The 23,167-nt window shown below is 38.7% G+C and overlaps 1 protein-coding gene across 2 annotated transcripts; it reads right to left on the bottom strand.

The window, feature by feature from the left end:
- Positions 1–2,720: 2,720 nt before the first annotated feature.
- LOC309821233 (UPF0489 protein C5orf22) lies at positions 2,721–22,972 on the bottom strand. 2 transcript variants are annotated; one of them, XM_082652418.1, is made up of 9 exons: positions 22,832–22,972; positions 21,462–21,607; positions 19,095–19,244; positions 16,227–16,656; positions 12,692–12,754; positions 12,326–12,447; positions 10,252–10,318; positions 7,779–7,918; positions 2,721–4,700 (listed from the first exon to the last, which is right to left on the bottom strand). In XM_082652418.1, exons 1-9 carry the CDS (start codon positions 22,910–22,912, stop codon positions 4,568–4,570), a joined length of 1,332 nt encoding a protein of 443 aa, XP_082508544.1. In that variant the 5' UTR covers positions 22,913–22,972; the 3' UTR covers positions 2,721–4,567. The 2 variants fall into 2 exon arrangements, with proteins under 2 accessions (XP_082508544.1, XP_082508545.1); XM_082652419.1 differs by lacking the exon at positions 21,462–21,607.
- Between the last annotated feature and the right edge of the window lie 195 nt (positions 22,973–23,167).

The following is a 23,167-nucleotide window of genomic DNA, read 5'->3' as shown; positions in this document are numbered from 1 at the left end:
TAGTAAACGTTTGTTCCTATATTAATACCTGTATTTGTTCAATTTGCTCTCAGAGACAGCATGCTTGCAAGAGGTTATATAATACAGAGCACATAGTAAGGTTTATTACTGTCAGAACTCCAGTGACCACTGGTATTTTCTGTACTCAATTCATTAAACATTTTTTGAGGCTTTATAATATGACAGTGACTATGCCAGAGCCTGGGGCTATAAAGACGTATGATGATGCAGTCAGGGGCCCACGTCTACCGGGGAGGACAGATGTGAACAGCTGACTACTGTGTGACGCTGGAGCACAGTAAGGAGACCTCTAGGGACATGGGGAAGGCCTCGAACCATGCCTAAAGCAAAGACTCTGACAAGTTACGTTGCCCAAGTTCACCTAACTTGTAACTGGCAGAGGTAGAGTTTGAACTTGGACTGATTTCAAAGCCACCAGTGCCTCAGGTGCCACTCTGTGACGCTGGTGCCCTTATTACCCAGGTCTGTTCCAGGCGGGGCAATGCTGCAGAGGGTAGACGGTGCTGCTGTACAGTTCCCAGGGTAGATTCTGTCAGAAAAGCTGGCCTTCAAGCCTGGCTCCAACTCTGACTTCAGCCCTGTCTCGCCCTCCCTGAGTGCTCAGGGTCACGTCTGACAGGCTGCTCCAAAACCTTACTGGACCAAGCTGACAGAGGCGTTCCCCCTTCTCGAGCGATTCCACTTTCCTTACCCTTCCACAGCGGAGGCTGCTCCGTGGTAAGACTGAGGCCCAGATGAAGGGAACGCTTGTGGAGGGTTTGGAAATGATAGTGAATTGCTTGGAGATACTCACTCTACCCCACTTCCCTGTCATGCTCTGGTTGATTCATGAGGGACTTTTTTGCTGGAGGTCACCTATAAATAAATCAGCAACGTAAAAAATGGTAAGGATAACTCTAGATTCTATGAAGGTAATTTATAAGTATGGGGGTAGCAACTTCTAGACATTGTCTACATCACAGGTTTAGCCCCATAAATTCTAGTGTTATCTACCAGCAGGCAGGAAGGGAAGAGCAGAGGAAAAAATGCTGCGCCAGGCTTTGGCTTCCCTAACCCCGCTGATTGCACAAGTTTTAAAATTGTGAATAAATGGATGCTTGCACCAATTCAAGACAAAAGAGTTTTAAATTATGAGTATCTCTGCTTAAAAGCCCTCCTCCATTACTTCTTTCCTTATGTGCAAGGACCTGCCTTCTTTGAATAAAGAAAGTGAAATTCCACTATTCACAGAAATACAGTTGAACTTAATGTGGGATTTAAAAAGATCAGGGGTTTAGAAGGCAGGAGAGCAGGTGAGACCTGGAACAGCCATCACAGGACACTCTAAGTAGGGCTGAGTTTCGAAGTAACAGCCAATGTTTGCTGAATGGCTCTTGTGTTAAGGGCTTTATTATGTGTTATTCCTCACAATATCCTGATGTGTTAAGTTCTCTCATTGCAAAGGAGAAGCTGAGGCTGAGGTCACACAGCCGGAACGTGGAGAAGGGGGCAATGGAGCCAGGCAGTGGCCCTTGGAAGTTCACACTCTTACCACGATGCGCTGCTCTGTTTCAGTCATGACACTTCTGGTCTTGATCCTGGCGTGATCTTATCAGCTAGGGTGCTAAGGCTTCTAAGCAGTGCTGATGTCTGATCCATCAGCTTCAGAGATCTGCTTGCTGGTGAAGAACGTTTTGAAGTTAGAGACATGGTAGGAATGCTGTAGCTGTAGGCTGGCTGACATGTCACCAAGGAAGGTCTTCAAAGGAAGAGACACTGTACACCCTGAGGCTTGCCTCAGCCTCTGAAATGGGCTCCTGCTTCTGAATCACAGGAACCAAACTCACAAGATACTAATGTACAGAATGCCAACTTACAAATTTCCAGTGAGTGACTAGAATATTCACTGTTCAGAGAACTCTCTCCTAAGAATCAAGGTTCACAGAAGCCTCCTTAGTCACTGTAACTTCATTTGCTGAACTCAAATAACGAATAAAGGGAAAGGATGGCACTGATGTTTGGAATTCCACGAGGGCAGCTAGACCTACAAAACCAGAGGCGGTCCAGGACCAGTTAGTTCACAAACAAGCACTTCAAGAGTGTTGCAACTCAGGATGACCAGGTAGTACAGCACAGCCCAATAGTATTTTTACATGTGATCCTCATGTATCTTGAGCATTTCTGAAAGATGTCCAACAAAAACTCCCTAAGTTTCATGAAAGTGCTTTCTCTTAAGTTTGGTGAGATAATCTTATACTAAGAAACATCCTGTAAACTATTGGCAGTACAATGCATATATTGCCAGCAATGTGGGACCACTACTGCTAAAACCAAAGGAAGATTTGGAGAGAATGTTATATAAAAAGTGAAGGACTTGACTAAGAGCTCCTTGAGAACCTAGAACACTTACAGATAGATGTCTACAGAAAACACTTCTAGAGATTTAAAAAAAAATTCCCCCTAGACACTGGGAAATACGTACTTGTCAATTATCAAAGGTATGGCCTAATCTTACATTTAATTCACATTTTCCAAAAAAGCTGCTCAAAATCCCATGCTTTAGTGATACTTGTAAATAATCCAAGGCATGGTACTGTGGTATTCCTCATTGGCACTTAGAACACAAATGAAGGATGTCTTGAGAAACTAAGTATCTTCCTATTTGAAATGTGCAGTGACATAATTTACTAAGTTGGTTATGGTCAACAAGTAGGGACTGAATTTTATTCTTCAATGAGAATTACAGAGCATGAGAACCAAATGATCTGAATGTTCCTAAAAAGGAAATTGATGCCCTTTTATTCTACCTGAGTTAAAACAATGATGAATCTCATCAGAGTTCATGGGAATCGTAATAAATGACTACTAAACCAGACTTACCAAGGCTATGAACACACCAAGATCATACACAATTAATTAGTGCTACAGTTTGGTTTTAAATCTTTAAAACCTCAAAACACACCTTTTTATTTACTTTAGCTGATAAAATAACTTACTTATAGAAGTAACATCATTTACAGAACTCTAATAAATTTTTTCAAAATTAAAAAATAAACAATAGCACTATTTTGCATTCTGATTTTACAGGGAAATAAAGCTTTTTGGCACATAATGTTCTATCAAAAATGGAAAGCTGAATCAGTTTGCTTTGCTTTTCACAACAGAAATAAGCATTTATACTTATTAGCATTGGGAGATCAACTTAATGACAAGAAAAGTTTGCTAGAAAATAGAATCATTGGAAAAACAGGATCTGGTGCCACCTACTGAGTGGCAATGGCAATGTGACCTTGGGTATTAGCCATCAAGTTAGGTAACACACTATAATTTTAGCTACATGCAACTGTACCCCTGTGGTCAAGGCTTAAAAGCTACATGCAAAAATGAAAACGACTGCTGTATTAGGAATGAGGATTGATGTATTTTTTTTTTTCTTTAAATGCCACCTGACCTTTTAAAGGAAAGGAAACCAAGGAGGTGGCTAAAAATGATTACTGAACACGAGGAATACTGAAAAGAGGAAGACTTTGGCAAATTAAGTAAACGAAAAGTTCCATGATCAAGAGTGACTTAGGTACGGTCTCTTACTCATGGAGAGACTGGTGGAAGGCAGTTACGCCCTTGGGTATTTACGGTAGATCAGAATTAAGGACTTAACTTCTTTTCCCTACTATTTACAGAAAAAGCTGGTTTATTTGAAAAAATTATCAACCCAGACTGCCAATAAGGAACTGCACTTAGGAACTATTGATATAATGGTAATTGACACCCATTCTGACCATCTGGAGGAACAAAAAATCCTGGAGGGTTTTTCTGATTAGCGAAGAAAAGTTACTTTTTGTTTGGTTGAATTTACTCAAATAGACCCCCTCAATACCAACAATGCTGAGAGCATTTCATAAGAGTTGGGCCACAATCCTAAGTCTTGGAAAGGTAGACTTCCTAGAACATTTTCATGGACTGGCAAGTTTTTTTATTATTATCATTATTTTGCTAGTAGCTTCTGAGAATGTTACCTTCCTGTAAGCCCAGGGTGCCCTGAGTACTGAGAGCATGCCTAAGACATGTCTGTGGTTTTCCTTTCCTTCATAACATGTCTCACAATCCATAATTTGCTTCTCAGCTGTCCACCAAGAGGGCAGGGGCCTTGTCTATTCTGTTTGTTACCATATAACCAGCACTTAATTATGTCTGGCAGATGAATGTGCTCAAAAAATGTCAGTTGGGTGAGTGAATGAATAAATGAATAAATCTCATACAGTCCAACCAACCTAAGGGGAAGAAGGGAAAAGAGGAAAAAAACCCTCACAAAAGTGAAGATGACAGTGATGGACAGGAAGAAAGATGAGCATCAGTTCCATCAACTGGGGGTAGACTTGATGCCAAAAAAACCCTGCCATCATTCAACAACTGGTGATACCTGTTCGGAGATTCAAAATACCTGCAAGATTTTAAATGAAAGTTAATATTAAAACAAAGTGTTCTCTGGAAGATTCATTTGCAAACAAGTTAATGAACACCCTGTTACTACATCAAGATGTTAATAGGAGCCTAGCGTTGTGATGTTTCAAGATGAAGTGGACTCTGCTGAATACACCAGGTGAACGTCTAGACTCCCATAGAGGGAGCGTAGTACACTGATGACTTTTTCTTGAATGGTGTCAACTTGCTCAGAAGGACAGTAATCATCCAGACTTGACCTGGAACCAAGCAGAGAAAGAGAAAGGAAAAGAAAAATACACATAAATAGGATGAGATCATACTGTGAAGTGAGGAAAAGCCTGCATGTGTTGACTTCAATGTAAATTAGAAATGAAGAAGCTGTGTTGAATTTCGGTATAATAACTGTTGAAAGCTACTAAACGTTTACTCTATGTCAGGCGCGTTACATGAATTATGTTCTTTAATCTTCTCAGCAACTCTATGAAATAGGTACATTTACCATCCCTTTAAAGGAGTCTGAAACAGAGAAAGATTAACCTGCACAGGCCACATACTAGTAAGTGTTGGTGATGGGATTCAGAACCATACAGCATGTCTTCAAAGCCTCAGTGCTTAATACTAGACTGTTGTTTCCCTGAAAGGGAGATGTTGCTTGGGAACACTGGGGCTAATTATATTAGTGACTGGGCATCATGTTTCACATTCTTTTATTATGTGTACACTCAGGCTAGAAATTATGACAGTAGAGGCATTCCAACCGATAAAAGGGTTCTGCTTCTATAAACAATCTGCTAACCACACAAGCGTACAAGATCATCCAAAATGAAAGGTGCGGATGTCCTGGTGCTGGGATTCGTCTCCTAGGTAGTATTAAGAGAAGAGAGTAAAGTGCGATGGGGCAGGAATCTGCATTTTGGGTCTTTCTAGAATCGCCAACTGTAATTTGAGTGGCACCAGCCAGTAACAATGTCGCTGATAATTTTAGCGGGATTAGTATCTGAAATGATTTTATCAGTGTCTCCTGGTTCTGAACTGGGGTGAGGAAATCCATTGGCAATCCCACTGGATTGGAAAATGGCATAGAAATCTTTATAGGAGGAAATGGGATTCGTTATCTAGCCTACTCCTTATCACAAGTATTTTCGACCTAAAGAAACAATCTGTTAAGACTTCAGATGAGCTCATTTCATTCTATGGTGATTAGGTTATTTTTGAGGCTTGATGTAAACAATTTTAAATTATTAAATACTGTCTAACATACACATATGGATAAATGTCTACTTTAAGAAAGCAGGATATGTAAAAGTTTGATTTATTAGCCTTAAAAAATAAGGGGCATTTCAATGCTTTCACAAAGATTTCTGGCTTCTTTAAAACAGTATTAGAGTAGCTCTTGATGGGAGCTACCCACAAGAGGGAGTTTTGGAAATCTGCAGGTACAGTTTTGATTGTCACAATGACAACTAGGGGACCAGGGAAGAGGTCAGGGCTGCTTGAGTGCTTGCAATATGCAGGATAGTCCTGCAATGTGAATATGAATTGTCCCGTGTCCTGTACAGTCTCCAAGGTCCACTGAGCACTTATATAAGTGAAAAACCTGTTTTTAGTTTTTTGAGCGTAGAATTTAATACTCTTCTACATATGAACGAAGTATTTTTGAAAATGGATTAAACTAAATTTTCCAGGACTGCAAATACTCTGTGAATTGAGGGAAGATTGGACTTTAAGTTCAGAACTTTCCCAAGAGGTTCTTGTGACTAGACTAACCATGTTGCCATGGCAGTGCTGTTCATGGTATTTGGGCAATATGACACATTGGATCTGTTGGCATTTTTAACAATTGCATTTAGTGACTCTTTGTAAAGATGCCAGTTGGGTGTGGCATCTTAATATATATTACTCTATTATCAATTACTTTCATTTCTCCTTTATGTTACAATTTTTTTGGTGTGTGGATATATAAATATATATTTAAATTATGTGTATAGGTAGGTTACCGCTATAAACTAAATGTTTGTGTGCCCCAAAATTACTATGTTGAAACCTAATCCCCAATGTGATTATATCTGGAGGTGGAGGTCTTTGGAAGGTAATTGGGTCATGAAGATGGAGTCCTCATGAATGAGATTAATGCCTTTATTAAAGAGGTCCTAGAGAGCATCTTCACCCCTTCATTTTATGTGAGGTTACAGGGAGAAGATGGCTCTCTATGAACCACGAAGCAGGTCCTCACCAGACACTGAATCTGCTGGTGGCCTTCATCTTGGACTTTCCAGCCTATAGGTCTTTGAGAAATAAATTCCCGTTGTTTATAAGCCACCCAGTCTAAGATATTTTTGTTATTGCAGCCTGAATGGATTAAGACAACGATATAATCTATATATTATAAATGCTATCTAAATATATTTAAATTATGTGTATATAGATTAGATTATCTATGAATTTCATTCAGGATGGTAAAAGAATTCTCATAAATATTTCTCATAAAATATGTAATATTATTTGCCTGAGCATTTAAAGTACTTATTTTAGAAACTCAGTTACATACAAAATGAGTCCAAAGATTAACATAGAAAAGAAATTTTTATTAAATTGTTGTAACTATTCAGCACATTAGTACATTCAAATTTAAAACGTGGCAGCAGCTAAATATTCATCTGTAGGACACAGAAACAGGAATTCTTATGTTCAACTGAATAACATCACCAACTTCAAAGACAAGATTAACAGGAGTTGTATGTTGTTTGCCAACCATCACTAATAGGAAAGAGAAAATATAACACCTGAACTTCGAGCTGAGTAGGTAAAAAAATTAGTAGGTAAGGACTACTGCATTAGTAACCATTAGATTCAGCTACGGAGATGAATTAATTTCCCACTGCTGTTGTAACAAATTACTATAAACTTAGTGACTTAAAGCAAAACAAATTTATTACCTTACAGTTGTGTTGGAGATCAGAAGTCCTACAATAAAGGTGCTGTCAGGGCTGTAATTCTTCTCTAGGCTCTAGGGAAGAAGCTGTTTCCTTGTCTTCCTGGCTTCTAGAGGTTGCATGAATTCCTTAGCTCAAAGCCCCATCCTCCATCTTCAAAGCCAGCAGTCTAGCATCTTCCAATCTCTCTGATTCTGACCTTCCTTGCCTTTCTCTTATAATAACCCCTGTGATTACACTGGGCTCACCCGGATAATCCAGGATAATCTCCTCAATTTCAAGCTCCTTGAGTGAACCAGATATGCAAAGTCCCTTCTGGCATATAAAGCAACATATTCACGGGCTCTGGAGATAAGGATGTGGACATATTTGGTGAGCCATTATTCAAGCTACCACACTTACCTTGCAATTGTCACTACAGTAGGTTTTGGCAAATTTTTTAGAACGTAATACACAGATTGAATAAGATATTCAATTTCTTGTTCTGTGCTGACATGGTGAGGAAGTTCTGAATAATCACAGGTTAGACCAGCCTGGTGAACCTGAAAATAAGACAATTAAAAATTACAAGGTAATGTTGTTTTCAGAAGATTCTTTAACCATTTATGGCCTTGCTGACAAATTTTTAATATTTTTGTGGATTAGGATTGTTTCTTCCTTAATAGTTTCCATGCCATAGCAGTTATTTATACTTCGAAGTTTTGGAAGAACTGGTCTGTACACCAGTTTGGGCCTGATGCCTTTTCTAGGAATAATTCTTTATTTTATAATTGTGGATTCATTCAGTTTGTCTTTACTTCAGTCTATTTTGATAATTTACATTTTCTAGCAAATTGTCCATTTCACCTGGACTCTAAAAGCTAATATAAATTGGTACATAGTATTCTCACCTTACTTTTCTTTCAACAAATTATTTTATTTACTTTTTATTTACTTATTTTTAACAGATTAAAAAAAATTAATTACTTTATTTTTGGCTGCATTGAGTCTTCGGTGTGGCTCACGGGCTCTAGAGCACAGGCTCGGCAGTTGTGGCGCATGGGCCTAGTTGCTCCGCGGCATGTGCGATCCTCCCGGACCAGGGCTCGAACCCACGTCTCCTGCATTGGCAGGCGGGCTCCCAACCACTGTGGCACCAGGGAAGTCCCTATTTACTTTTTTTTTTTTTTTTCTTTTTTGCGGTATGTGGGCCTCTCCCGTTGTGGAGCACAGGCTCCGGACGCGCAGGCTCAGTGGCCATGGCTCACGGGCCCAGCCGCTCCGCGGCATGTGGGATCTTCCCGGACCGGGGCACGAACCCGTGTCCCCTGCATCGGCAGGCGGACTCTCAACCACTGCGCCACCAGGGAAGCCCCCTATTTACTTTTTAAATACATGTAATGAGTACTACATTTAAAGCTTCAAGACGATACAAGGGGAAGACTTCCTCCTACCTTACTGAACCTACTGTTTTGAGTTTCTTGTGTATGCTTCATGTATAACCATATATACTGATATCTTATACATGTGTTGTAAACATAAATGACTGGTGTTCCAGTCTTAGCACTAAACGTGCCTAAGAGCTAGAAATGGCCCACAGGCTGACATTTTGCAGCCTCTGCATTAAAGTTCTGAAAACTGGAATTCAAATATATTGTAGCTTTGCCTAGGGTACGTAAGTGCAAAGTATGGAAACAAACACTAATCTACTGTATTACTGGAGGCTCTGGATACACATCAAAGATTTAACTGGCAATCATCAGTCAATGCACTAAAAACAGAGACTCTGCATGTTCTTTTCTACTAAAATGATCAAAACACCTAGTGTTCTAACCCTGCAGCTATGGGCACATTATATTTGATTACACAATCTGCTACCAAGCCTATGCCATCCTTTTTCTCAACAAACGATGTACAAAACCGCACCCCCTCCACCATCAGAAAGTTCAGATGCCATGTGATGACTAAAGTAGACATGCATGAAGACACATTCAATAATATCACGTGAGCTCAAAGGAGTTTTAAACCCTGAATGTCTTCTATCATTCTTAATAATTGCCATTAAAAAAAAGGGTGAGTCTTGAGTTATCTCTGATTTAACCAAAATATTCTTTTGCTGGTATGTTTTATTCTTACAAAGTTAGCATTAAATAAATACATAAACTTCAGTTCAAATAAAGTGGTTTGATTATATTCCACAAAAAAATAAAACACTACAGCAAAACCACAATTTATTAAAGTAAAATAAACACCAGAAGTAAAAGAAGCAGAAGACCTGGAGGTCTCAGCTCTGGCACAAAATTTGAGAAAAGGTACCTGAACTTCAAATGGGAAAATTTATGCTTAAATACTACAAAATGATATAAAAATAAAAGAAATTATCATTAAAGGCATCTTCTTTTGACACAGCATTCAGATTGCTGTTGGCAAACAAATTTATACAGCTAATACAGTTAAGATGTGCTGGCTACAATGGCTTCTATTGTCCTTCTATTTGGTTTTTACAATCAGAAGTTTTCAGAGAGAGAGGAAAGAAAGAAGGGGGAAGGGAGTATAAAAATGAACCAACAAAGAATGAGCAAATGTAGAAATTTTCTTTCCTAAAAGAAATCTTTTCTCTGGCAAGGAGAGATCTGACCATAGGCAAAGTTAATAAATCCACAGTACTTTTACTTCATACATAAAATTGGCAAAAGTGTGTTCTTCCTGGAAAACTTTTCTAGTGTTCTGGCTTCTAAAAAGTATGTATTTCTTTTTCTTCTTCTTCTTTTTTTTAAATCCACTCACACTTTCCAGGAACACAAATAAAAGTGAATCACTTTAACAAAGAGCACATTTTTCTAGCCAGAAAAATGCTTCTTAAAGGGTCATTTTATACTTCAATGTAAGTATTTACCATTTCATAGTCCGGCGCTTCCATCCGTTTTTTCAAACTTTGTACCAGTGGAACTAGTGATTCCATTCTGGAAAAAAGCACCCCTCAATTAAACATCACATCACCTCAACTAAAATTATAGTAGCAAATGAAATTTACCATTAACAATATGTTTCATATGATTCTTGGGAAATTAAAATTGTTCAAATATCATCTTAAAATATTAAGAAACAAAGGTTCCCTGCTGTTTTCTTTTCTTTTTTTAAAAATTTATTTAATTAATTTATTTTTGGCTGCATTGGGTCTTTGTTGCTGTGCACAGCCTCTCTCTAGTTGCGGCGAGCGGGCGCTACTCTGTTTCGGTGCACGAGCTTCTCATTGCTGTGGCTTCTCTTGTTGCGGAGCACGGGCTCTAGATGCGCGGGCTTCAGTAGTTGTGGCACGCGGGCTCAGTACTTGTGGCTCGCAGGCTCTGGAGCGCAGGGTCAGCAGTTGTGGTGCACAGGCTTAGTTGCTCTGCCGCATGAGGGATTTTCCCATACCAGGGAACGAACCCACGTCCCCTGCATTGGCAGGTGGATTCTTAACCACCGCACCACCAGGGAAGCCCCTCCCTGCTGTCTTCTTACTTAAAAGATTACAGATTGTGTTAAAGATTAAAAATTAGCACTCAAGAAACTGACGTTTTCCTCTTCTTTAAAAATGGAAGTTCTACTGTGACTTTAAAAATTATTTTGATCAGCAAGAAAACTAAGTGCCTTTAGCACCCTGTGATGAGAAAAGATAGTTTCCCAAAAGTTAAAAAAAAAAAAATTAAGGACATATTTATTGACATATACAATTATAACTGGAAAAGTTTTATACTGTCTGATATAATAACAATGGTGCTTTTAAGTTATTTAATATAGATGGAACTCTTTGGAAGCCCTGATTAATTAGTGTTTCTAGTATTTTAATGCCACCTCTACCAATACCCACTTATCTGCTGGGAGGGAAAAAAATAAAGACAAAAGGAAGGCACGGAGGCCTGTCTACCCACTTACCCTATTACTTCTCCCTTTCTATTAACGACACTTTCTGGGCTTCTGGACCCTACTCACCCACCTCTTCTATTTCCTTAGGAATAGTGAAGACTCCTTCATGCTGAGGGTCTGACCCTTTAGGGGCATGGCAAGTTTGGGGAGACGTTTCTTGTTGTCTGACTCACTTTTCCTTTGTGCTATCCTTTTTTTCCTCCAATTCCAGTCACAGTTTAAACTCACCACTGTTGTAGCCTTGTTGTTTCTTCAAGGCTGTGACAGAACCGTCTGCAGGTGGTGAAGAGCTAAGTGTGCTCAGTAGGCAGGTGGGTTTCAGTGGAGGTGGCTAGATTCAGGATTCTAAAGTTGTCAGGCTATTTTGTTTGTTTCATTTAATTTTAAACTTGGCTTAAGACTTCACAAAATCACAATATAGTAGGTACACTTCAACATTCCTGGGAAGAATCATGTCCTGTGGCTTATTTCTATAACTCCATCTTCCATCATAATTTCAAAAAGGAGGGAATCATTTTTAGATCTAGTGCCCTATACTGAAGAGGAAAAAAGTGCCTGATCAGTATTTACTGATATGATTAATACTACTATGGTTTATTCTTCCATACCACTGCTTTCCTTAGTGACAATAAAGTTTTACGATACTTATATTTCAGGGATGTTTCTGAACATTTTATTTTTAAGTGAAAATTGCACTGAATATTTTAAATAGGTAATACACATAGCAAAAGAAGATACTAATTTTTTAAAAAATATTTATTTATTTATTTGGTTGCACCAGGTCTTAGTTACGGCAGGCAGGTTCCTTAGTTGCCGCTCGCCGACTCCTTAGTTGTGGCATGCAAACTCTTGGTTGCGGCATGCATGTCGGCTCTAGTTCCCTGACCAGGGATCGAACCTGGGGTTCCCTGCATTGGGAGCACAGAGTCTTAACCACTGTGCCACCAGGGAAGTCCCAAGAAGATACTAATTTTTCAAAAGCAATTTATCTAGCAAATTTAGCAATATATGTAGGATTAAATACAGTAGAGTTGGAGAAAAAAAAAAATTGAGGGTCTTACCTAGGATATGAAGCCCATTTTTGTACAGTTTCTTCATCATCACCATCACACAAATCGGCAAAAGCAGCTTCTAAATCTTCTAATTGATGAATTCGAGTATCAACACAATCTACCAAATCTTCCTTTAAACACATTGAAAAGCTGAGATTATATAGTTACTCTTTCAAAAAAAACAAGTGAAATCCCATTACAATGAAAATTTGATTCAATTAGTTAAAACATAATTTTTCAAGTACTAACCATGGGCTTCCCCAAGAAACACACACCAAGATTTTGGACAGTTGTGTGCGAGTACTCCAACACCATGTAAGCTATTATTAGATATGTGATAAATAGACAAACACAAAAGAAACAAATGGAGGATACCTCTGTCAGGTTGGTACCAGGCTTTTTAAATTGGTACAGCTCTTTTAAGATTTTGTACTCCTCCTGGAAAACAAAACAGAAACTCCATATACTAGAAAAAAGATTAATTTTTCAATGATATGCTTTAAATAAAAAACGGCTGTGATACAAGAACATCTTAGATAATCATTTAAAGGTTAGTCAGGGAAAATCAGGGAATATGTATAATTCGTATTTCATTGTAAATATTACCACTTCTTTAGGGTAACTCTATCCACCTGGGCATGACAAGAATGTGTAAAAATTAGCTATGGAAGAAGACTTAATGGCTAACAGGTAATGAGATGAAAATATTGCTAATAATATTCTACTCTATAAATGGATACATCCTAGGATCTGAACAGATTTTCGCTATTTATGGGAAATATACATATCTTAGTAACAACAATAACAAAACTCTCCATGTTCACTTTGCAGCTCTTTCCCTAGCCACAGAAGAGAGCTCTGGAGCACAAAGGCAATCCTGGAGGCAGATGCAATGGAAGGATTTTGCAGGAGAATGTCTCCCCTTATTCAGCACAGCCAGGCAGTCCCACTATAGGTAGGTATATCTGGCCCCAATAATCCTATTTAGGAGCATTGTCAGGAAGGGGTTACACATAAGACCTAAAATTCCTAAAGCACAAAGCGGTGCACTATCCTCATCATAACAATCCTGTGAGCTGGGTGTGATTATTATTTTGATTTTATACTTGAAGAAACTGTGGGTCTGAAAGGTTAAGTAATTTTCCCAAGATCATACAGCTAATAAGCAGAAGTAACAAACAGAACTTAACTCTTTCTGACTTCTGAACATGTTTTTTTAAAAAATAGCTATTAAACTATAAGGTATAATACATGCTCTTTTCAAAAAGTTCTACAGAACCAAAGGATATAAGGAAACAATATCCCCACTTTCTCAAGTTTCCTTATAGCACAGGAAAAGGAATAACTGTCATTAAGTTTCTTATGTAACCTTTTAGAAATTCCCATTACAAGTATTTGGTGAGTATATTTGTAGGATAAATTCATAAAGTCAGGTTTTTTAGCTTCCAGGTATGCCCATTCTCATGTTTTCTAAATATTTCTAAGGTCATTTCATAATTCTGAATGCTGGTAGTTATAGTCACTGGTCCATATACAATAGCAGGAAAGAAGCAGAGGGCAATTTTTCCCCCTTACTGCAAGCTGGGAGAGCACTCTAGTTCCCCCATTCTTGATCCAGATTGCACTACAGTTGACCCTTGAACAACATGGGTTTGAACTACACAAGTCCACTTATACATGGATATTTTTCTGTATATTGGAAATGTTTTTGGAGATCTGCAACAATTTGAAAAATTTGCAGACCAACTGTATAGCCTAGAAATACTGAAAAAATTAAGAACAAGTATGTCAAGAATGCATAAAATGTACATAGATACTAACCTATCCTTACATAGACACAAGATGAATGATATTACTATAAAATTAATAATGGGTTAGTTTTCCTACTGTTTTACAACTTTGCTTTCAAAGAATTACATTATTGTACAGTATGCCCCTCTCTCTCCTAACTGGAGAAACTGCATATCATCTTATCACATAAGTGGTTTTTAAAAAAATATAACCATGTTTCCAATACTGTACTACGAATATGACTGTAATACTGTATGTCATAAAATTTTTATAACGATTCATTCATTAGCATAGAGGCTAGGCTACCGTGAAGCAATCGTGTCAAATTACACTAGGCTACTGTAAAGCAATCACATTGCTGCTTCCTCATTATCAATGCATGAATCGTTATAACTGTAAATAAATATGACTTTGTCACATTATCTTTTCATTTTTGATATCTAGTGCTAGTAATACGTATAACAGTGTTTTGTATCATAAGAGACAATACTGATGTAGGTTCATCTTATTAACATGATATAAACTTATGGTATTGATAAATACAGTACAGTACTATCAATGTATTTTCCTTATGATGTCCTCAACATTTTCTTTTCTCTAGCTTACTTTATTATAAGAATACAGTATATAATACATATAACATACCAAGTATGTGTTAATTTACTGTTTACATTATCAGTAAGGCTTCCGATCAACAGCAGGCTATTAGTAAATTTTGGAGGAGTCAAAAGTTATACCTGGATTTTTGACTACACAGGGAATCGGCACCCCTAACCTCTGTGTTGTTCAAGGGTCAACTGTACATTCTCCAATTTTACCTACTTTTAATCAGTACCTATTAAAGATCTTTGATAATTTAGATAAATCACAATGGCTTCCGATATGCACACAGAACAAGGAGTGTAAAGTGCAACATCATTGTCATGAATCAAATACTGAACTTAGGTAGAAAGAAGACAGTTAATTTGAATCCCCAAAAGAACCGATCTGGAACAACCTCCCAAATGTTAAGGTAAGCAGTTATATGTGCTCATAAAATGCACCTGGGAATGCTCACTTGGATCATGAATTTGCCAGTTTCTTAAAGGCACACATAGTTCTAGCTCAGATCTGTGCATACTAATAGTGTCTGGTGATTTTCATTTAAGATCTGATGAGGTACCTGAAGGATCACAGGACTGAATCATTAGCTACAAATCATACATGTGTAATCAGGCACCTCAATGTTCAGTGAAAAATCTGTCACATGGGATTGTATATACATAGAATATCTCTGGAAAGATATACCAAGAAACTAGCCATGGTATTTGTTTCTAAGAAACTGGGGGAATGGAGAAGGAGTAAGAGAGTGACATATACACTTTTTAACGTATACACCTTTTTGTACTACAGCTGACCCTTAAACATCATGGGTTTGAACTGCATGGGTCCATATGTGGCGTTTTTCAGTGAATATATACTACAGTTCTACACGATCCACGGCTGGGTCAATCTTCAGATGTGGAACTGTGGATACCAAGGGCCCAGTACAAAGTTATACGCACATTTTTGACTGTGCAGAGGGCTGGTGCCCCAACCTCCATGTTGTTCAAGGGGCAACTGTATACGATTTTATTTTTTTCAACCACCCGTGTACACACTACCCCAATTAATAAATGCAAAATAACACTATCTAGAGTAGGGATTAGCAACCTATGGCCTACAATCTGTTTTTGTATATCCCTCCAGTGGGTATAAAAAAATTGAATAGTATTGACAATTTTAAAGGGTATAAAAACAACAAAGAATATGTGACAGAGACCACATGGGGTCCCCCACAAAGTGATTACTATCCGCCTGTCTGCCAAAAGTTTCCTGATCCCTGATCTACAGAAATTTCATACAATTCTCCAGAGCCACGTTTTAAAAATACCACATTTGGGACTTCCCTGGTGGTCCAGTAGTTGGGACTTCGCCTTCCAATGCAGGGGGCGAGGGTTTCAATCCCTGGTGGGGGAACTAAGATCCCGCATGCCTCGTGGCCAAAAAACCAAAATACAAAATAGAAGCAATACTGTAACAAATTCAATAAAGACTTCAGAAATGGTCTACATCAAAAAAAAAAAAATACCCCATTTACCTGAGTGAACATTTCTTTGAAGGGATTCTTGACTGAAAAAAAATCTAAGTCAATATCTAAAACAAATGCATCCCCTTTCTCCAAAATTTTCAGGATTTCTCCAGTGCTGACTGAAGTGTGGCATTCTTGGCTTTCAGAAGAACATGAACATGATGGTTGTAGACAAGTTTGGTCTCTTCTCTGTGTCACTGAGTCATCTTCCAGTCCTTCTGAACAAGATTCACCATTAGTAGAGGCAGTGTTCTCTGCGTCCTCCAGTGCTAGCTTTGGCTTCTTAGCAGAAGACACTGTGTCATTTTCTTCTTGATTGTTACAGAGTTTATAAGGTTTCACCATAATTACATCCAATTGTAAAGGTTTTTGGTTCTCTAGCTGGTCTTCAGTTACATAAAGACCATCACTTAGAAAGTAATGATCTGTACTTGTAACCCTGGATCAGAGGAAAAAAATATTTTAAAGACGAAAGGACAAATTAGCTGACATTTCATATAGAATTTCAGAAATACAAGAAAGGACATATTTGACAAAAACTGGAGAGCTGTCTCTAATATTTGTACTTCCTGTTCTTCTATGGAAATAGGGTTCCCCAAATTTTTAGCTGGGCACACAACAGCCCAAAGTAAAGACCATATTTCACAGTCTATCTTGCAGCTAGGTGTGGCCATTTGATTAAATTCTGGTCAAAAGCCGTGAGTGGAAGAGAAGTGTACAGAGCCTCGCCCTCCCCTCCCCATCGACTGGCATGTGAACAAGGTGGTGGCAAGCCCCACTTGGACTCTGAGGACAAAGGCGATACTCTAGAGACGAGGGAGCAACAAGACAGAAGACACTGGCGTTCTCCAAACTGTAGGGCTGTCACATTGGCCCTGGACTGTGTGTGGTCAACTCTAACATGAGAAAGAAATAAATGGCCCTGTTTAGCCAGTGCTTTGGATCTCTCTCATACCAGCTGGATCTTTACCCAAAAAAATCACTGAAGAGAAAAATTATATCTGGAAATAATTTAAAATAATAGAAACTCCCTCTGACATATTTCAAAGCTTCATTAAATTTTATATAACTATAATATTAATATGAAAAGCAACTTAAAAAAATCTTGTGCATGTACAGAATGCATTTCACAAGTTGTAGATTTCTTTTTTTTTTTTTTTTTTTTGAGGTACGTGGGCCTCTCACTGTTGTGGCCTCTCCCGTTGTGGAGCACAGGCTCTGGACGCGCAGCCTCAGCGGCCATGGCTCACCTGGACGCGCGGGCTCAGCGGCCGTGGCTCACGGGGCCAGCCGCGCCGCGGCATGTGGGATCTTCCTGGACTGGGGCACGAACCCGCGTCCCCTGCATCGGCAGGCAGACTCCCAACCACTGCGCCACCAAGGAAGCCCGTAGATTTCCGATTTTAGACATATCAGCATGTTCTTAGCTTTTCAACTATATTATGCCTTGGTAAGTACTTTGAACAGCAAAACCAAATGCTTCTTCCAGAGGTAGGATCTACCCAATTAAAATAATGGTTAACATTTATTTCCCACCCACCCTCCTCTAGCATATACAGCCTTAAGTTTAAAAAGATTCAATTTTCTAAGAAAAGATTAATGACAATAAAACTAATGTCCAAGATTATTAAAAACTGTACCATCCTAAGAAAGACAAAGGCTGTATCCTCCAATCTAAATCTGTATTCTTCTTTAATAAGGAACATTTTACTTTGTTCACATCTGTACAAACACATACATACATCTCAGACTGCATACCTATATGTGTGTCTTTTCCATAAATTTTTATTTGCAGGATTAACTAAAATCATGAGATAATAAAAATCTTCCTAATATTGTCATTACACATTGAGTATCAAATGTCTGTTTCAGATTGCTCAAAATTAATTTGATTTTGCAGAAACCTGTTACAGGTTAAATTAGGCCTACTCACCAAATTACTTAATAAAAACCCTACCACTCTTTCATATAAACCAGTATTATGTATAATATTTGTATGTGGAGCCCTATTTAATTTGTTATTATATCCTCAATAAATACAATTTTTATGTATACACAGAAAAGTTACTTGTCCAATTGATAAGAACATACAAGAAAAGTTAATTGTATCATTAAGGATAAATCAGAAATAAAAAGTATCATTTTCAGTGAGATAGACTGTATTTCATTTCCAATGTATTACCATTTCATCCCACTATCCTTCAGGTTCTAGAAAGTCATGATTCCACTGCTTAAAACATTCATCCCATAACAAGAGAATTTAGAAAGCTAAGAACATTCTGATATTTCTAAAGATATTACAGTATCACAAGCTACATAAAACATTGGTTAAATAGCTTATACACCAAAAATAATTGCATATGTAACTCAAGTCAGAGAATGCTGCTATTTAATTTAGATTAGGTAATTATCTAGAGCTCACCATATTAATAAAATTAAAACCCCAAATCTACTTTTCAGCCACTGAATTTATAAAAAGACCAAAGTGAGATAATTTTGCTTTTTCATTGCAAATTGTTAAATTCAGCAGACAAAAGTTACATTGGAAGGAAATAATAAAATGTTATCATTAAATATATAAGTCTATAAGGTACTTCAATGATTTAATGGAGTTAGTCATCAATGGAGCCAGGTTTCCAGAGGAGGAAGATCATGTTATTCAAAAACCAACTTGACTAGCAACAAAATACAAATGATGTGTGAAAAAGATCAAGAGACTTGCAAATTTGTTCCTAGTGTTTCGAGAACTCTTTTTGGAAGAGTTGAGGGCTAATCTGACCCCATTTTTGTGTGGAGATACTTATAAGTTATTACAGGGACCTAAAATCAGATAGAAGTATTCAATCCCTTTCATACTCATAAATACGAGGAAATTACCTGATTGTTGTGGTCGAAGTGTCTTTGCCTACTAAAAAATGATGTCTGCCCTCTCTGATTTGCTGAGCCCATGTGGGATGAAGCCATATTACATGGGAAAAATGGCCAGCATAAACTGCAGGTATAATCCAATTCTCGATACTTAATTCTCTGGAAAGAAATAGAGAGGAAGCATGAAAACTGTTAGTAAGTAGGTTTTTCCAAATGTAATTTCATTCAGAACAATATTTTAAGACAGTAGGTCTCCATGTGGGGTCCAAGGACCCTTGCAGGGGTTCCTGAGACCTTTTCAGTGTAACTAGTTCAAAACAATTTTTCTAAGAACACCAAGGCACTATTCCCCCTTTTCACTGTATTGACATTTACACTGACAGTACAATGCAATGGTGGTCGATGTCCTAAGATTAATCAAGGCAAAGGCACCAAACTCTAGAAGTAGTCACTGTATTCATCACTACCAAGCACCAGTGTCCCATACCCCCGTCCAGTTTCACGTGAGAAAGTCTTTCATAATTTTATTAAACTTTGACCCTGAGTATACGTTTTAAAATAACCTGTGTGGCAAGATGGGAAGTGCACAGCAAGCACTTCTGTTACGGATTTTGAAGTACAACGGTTGTCTCAAGGAAAAGCACTTGTAATTGAATTGCAAGCTGAACACCCTTTTTCTTGAAAGGAAGACTGACTCATAAACCATAGTTGTTCAGACGTGAACCTGAATTGCTGGATTCTACATTCCAACTAAGCTTTAAAAAATGACCACTTGTCAAGTTTTAGTATAGTATTAAAGAATATTCACAATTAACTGAAAAGGCTATGAAAATACTCTTCATATACCTCCACCAAAACAACATATGGTAACGGACTGAATGCAGAATCCGAGAATCCAGCTGTCTTCTATAAAGGCAAATATTAAAGAGATCTGTAAAATTTAAACATTGTGGGCTTCCCTGGTGGCGCAGTGGTTGAGAGTCCGCCTGCCGATGCAGGGAACATGGGTTCGTGCCCCGGTCCAGGAAGATCCCGCATGCTGCGGAGCGGCTGGGCCCGTGAGCCATGGCCGCTGAGCCTGGGCGTCCGGAGCCTGTGCTCCGCAACGGGAGAGGCCAGAGCAGTGAGAGGCCCGCGTACCGCAAAAAAAAAAAAAAAGAAAAAAGAAAATATATTTGTTTTCCATAAAAATATCTTATGCTAACATATAAAGTCCTATTATTTCGAAATGAATTAATATCTTAAACATTTCTCAGTTTTAATTTCAAATATGGTAAATATCAATAAATATAACTCACATTAAAGAAAACTCAAGAATTTTTAAGGGTGTACAGGAATCCTGAGATTAAAAAAGTTTAAAAACTATTATTCTATGACTAACTGTACAGTCATCATACCTGCTTCATAATTCTTTTTAATTTCTAAAATATAAAATCTCTAAATATAAAAGAGAGTAAGGACAATGGTAGAGCTACCACATTTCTTTAGAAATTAGTTCTCTGAGTTTTAGTTTTAGAGTCAACTAAAAGAAATGCAGTAGGCTAAAATTAATTCACACAAGCATTTATATTTTAATTTTATATTACAACAGGATAATTACTGCTATGTAACTTTTCATTTTATACGAGTAGGCTACATTGTAACAAATACATAAGTAAAGAGACAGTGACACGATTTCAGGGAACTATATCACTGAAGCGAGGTCAGTAAGTCACTATTTAGAGATACACTAGGTATGTCTTTCCTGAAGAATGGACTACAAATTACCAATTTCACGTCCACCTCTATGATTCTGTATAACTGAAAGTCAATAGGATTTGTGACCTGAAAAGAAACAAATTGGGAGGTTGCAGGGACTCAATACTGGAAGAAAGGATACACAAATTAAAGATGCATTGCTTATACAATTATTGAACTATGTGTTCAAGACACATTTTCTTGTGCCTCCGTAACCAGACTTTTAAAGGGGTAAAGAAGAGTGAACTGGCTTAGGTAATTTCTAAAGTCTCCGACTTCTAAAATTCTAATTCTAAAGCAGAGGCTGGTAAACATTGGCTGGGCCACCTGTTTTTGCAAATAAACTTTTATCGGAACACAGCCACTGACACTTGTTTACGTAGTGTTTACAGCTGCTTTCACACCACAAAGGCAAAAATAAGTAGTTGCAACAGAGACCATATGGCCAGCAAGCCTAAAATATTTACTATCTGGTTCGTTAAGAAAAAGTTTGTCCATACTTGTTCTAAATAAGATAAAAAAGGCAAACAAAAGCAAAACTCATGAGCTTAGCAAAGACTATTTCTCTTAATTGCTTATCATCTACTGCAAATTGTATTTCAGGTGCATAAAAAATGGTTAACAAAAATCACATTTTACCCGAAAAGTGTTTCCTTATCAAATACAGTGTCAGCTGGCATATTCACAGGAATAAGGAGGTCTGGATGTGAATCAAAATGCACAAAACTTATATTACTTGCAGGAAGATGCTTTGAGCCAATGGCCCGGTATATAAAGGGCAGAACCTGTAAAAGACACATACATGCACACATTCAGAATTGGTACTGAATTCATGAGCATACACTCAATTACAGACTGAAAAACAATGCTAAACATAACTGCACATAATTTGAAGCACACCAAGTTGTTAAAAAGTAGGGAAATATTAAATTTGTTCACTGCACATGGTTTAGACAATCATCTCAAGCTTTAATTTTTCCTCAGAACTTCCAAGTTACACCTCCAAAGGCTTTAATGGGCATCTCTCACCACCATGCTGCCTCCACCTCAAACACAAAGATAATGTGGGGAAAAAGACAGGACTGGTACTCAGGAAAAAACTGCTGGTTAATACCCTCTCTGGCATTAAAGATGTGTTCAAGCTACCTGGGTCTTTTCCACACCTTTAGGATGGTGGTGCAGGGCTATGTCGTCTATAAGGCTCTTTGTCTTGTTACGGTCTCTAGAGTTCTAAGTTTAAGACTGAATTTGAAAGCACCACCTAACCTATGCTTGCTCTCTCAGACACATACACACCGTCTCTAGGTCCTGAGAGACCCAACTTCCTTCCTATTCTCTTTACTTTATTCATCCACAAATCTGGAATCACCCTCTTCCTCTTTCATAGCCAGAGCATTCTCAAGGCATATGAATGCTATTAAAAAAGAAAAAAAAGTCTTAGACCACGGGACTGTCTCGTAGGCTTCCAGAAATCTAGATTAGGGCACCATTTTAGCTATTCCAAAGTAGCACTACCTCAGAAACAGAACATATCTTTAGTGTCTATAAACTCGGGGCACCCTGTTAAAAGATTTATGCACACACTACGTACACAATAATACTAACGGCCCTGTGAGTGCTACTTTGCACCATTTCACAGGTGACAGTCCACATTCTTAACAAAAATCTCCCGGCTACACAGCAGGAACGTGTAGGGAGGCCGGGAGACAGTAGGAAGCCTGCGTCAATGCGCAGGTTGAGGACTTGGGGCTGTGCAGTTACACTGCCCGCGTTCGACTCCCGATGCCACCAGAGCCTCGAGTGTTAGAGGAGTTGCCCGACTCGTAGTAAGCGCCCCATAAACGTCAGCGCCTATTCTTCCAAGCTAACCGTTCTGGTGTTTTCCCCACAGCAATGCAACTCGCGTGGATAACTAACGCTGGTTATCTCTCTGGCCTCCGATGGCCAGGCTCCGCCGCCTCCTTGGTCCTCGCGCGATTCTGCCCCAGGCCCGGCAGCCGCCCTCTCACCTCCTGATGGTCTTCCACCACCCACACCGGGAGCTCATGGTAGCGCCGGAGCCGGGCGCACTCTCCAGTGAACTCGCTCATCTTCCCCCTCGGGACAGCGTGCCAGCGAGCTGGACTCAAAGAGGCTTGAGCTGCGACCCCGCCTCCTCTCCCGAGAGGAAACGCGCGCTCACCCGGTTGTGGTTCTGGATTGGAGGATGTAGGGGGCAGAGGGCGGGCGCAGGAGGGGTCGACGAGAACGATTGGCTTAGATGTTCATCGCTCTTATTGATGCAGCAATCACCGCGCACAAGGCGCTGCGAGGAGCCCAAGAGTTTTCCCTCTTGTGGTCCGGCT

Source organism: Grampus griseus, assembly GCF_964374135.1.
Source record: "Grampus griseus genome assembly, chromosome: 3".
In the NCBI taxonomy this organism is placed as follows: Eukaryota; Metazoa; Chordata; class Mammalia; order Artiodactyla; family Delphinidae; genus Grampus; species Grampus griseus.
The sequence above is the reverse complement of the archived record's forward strand: the minus strand, read 5'-3'. Positions and strand labels throughout refer to the sequence as shown.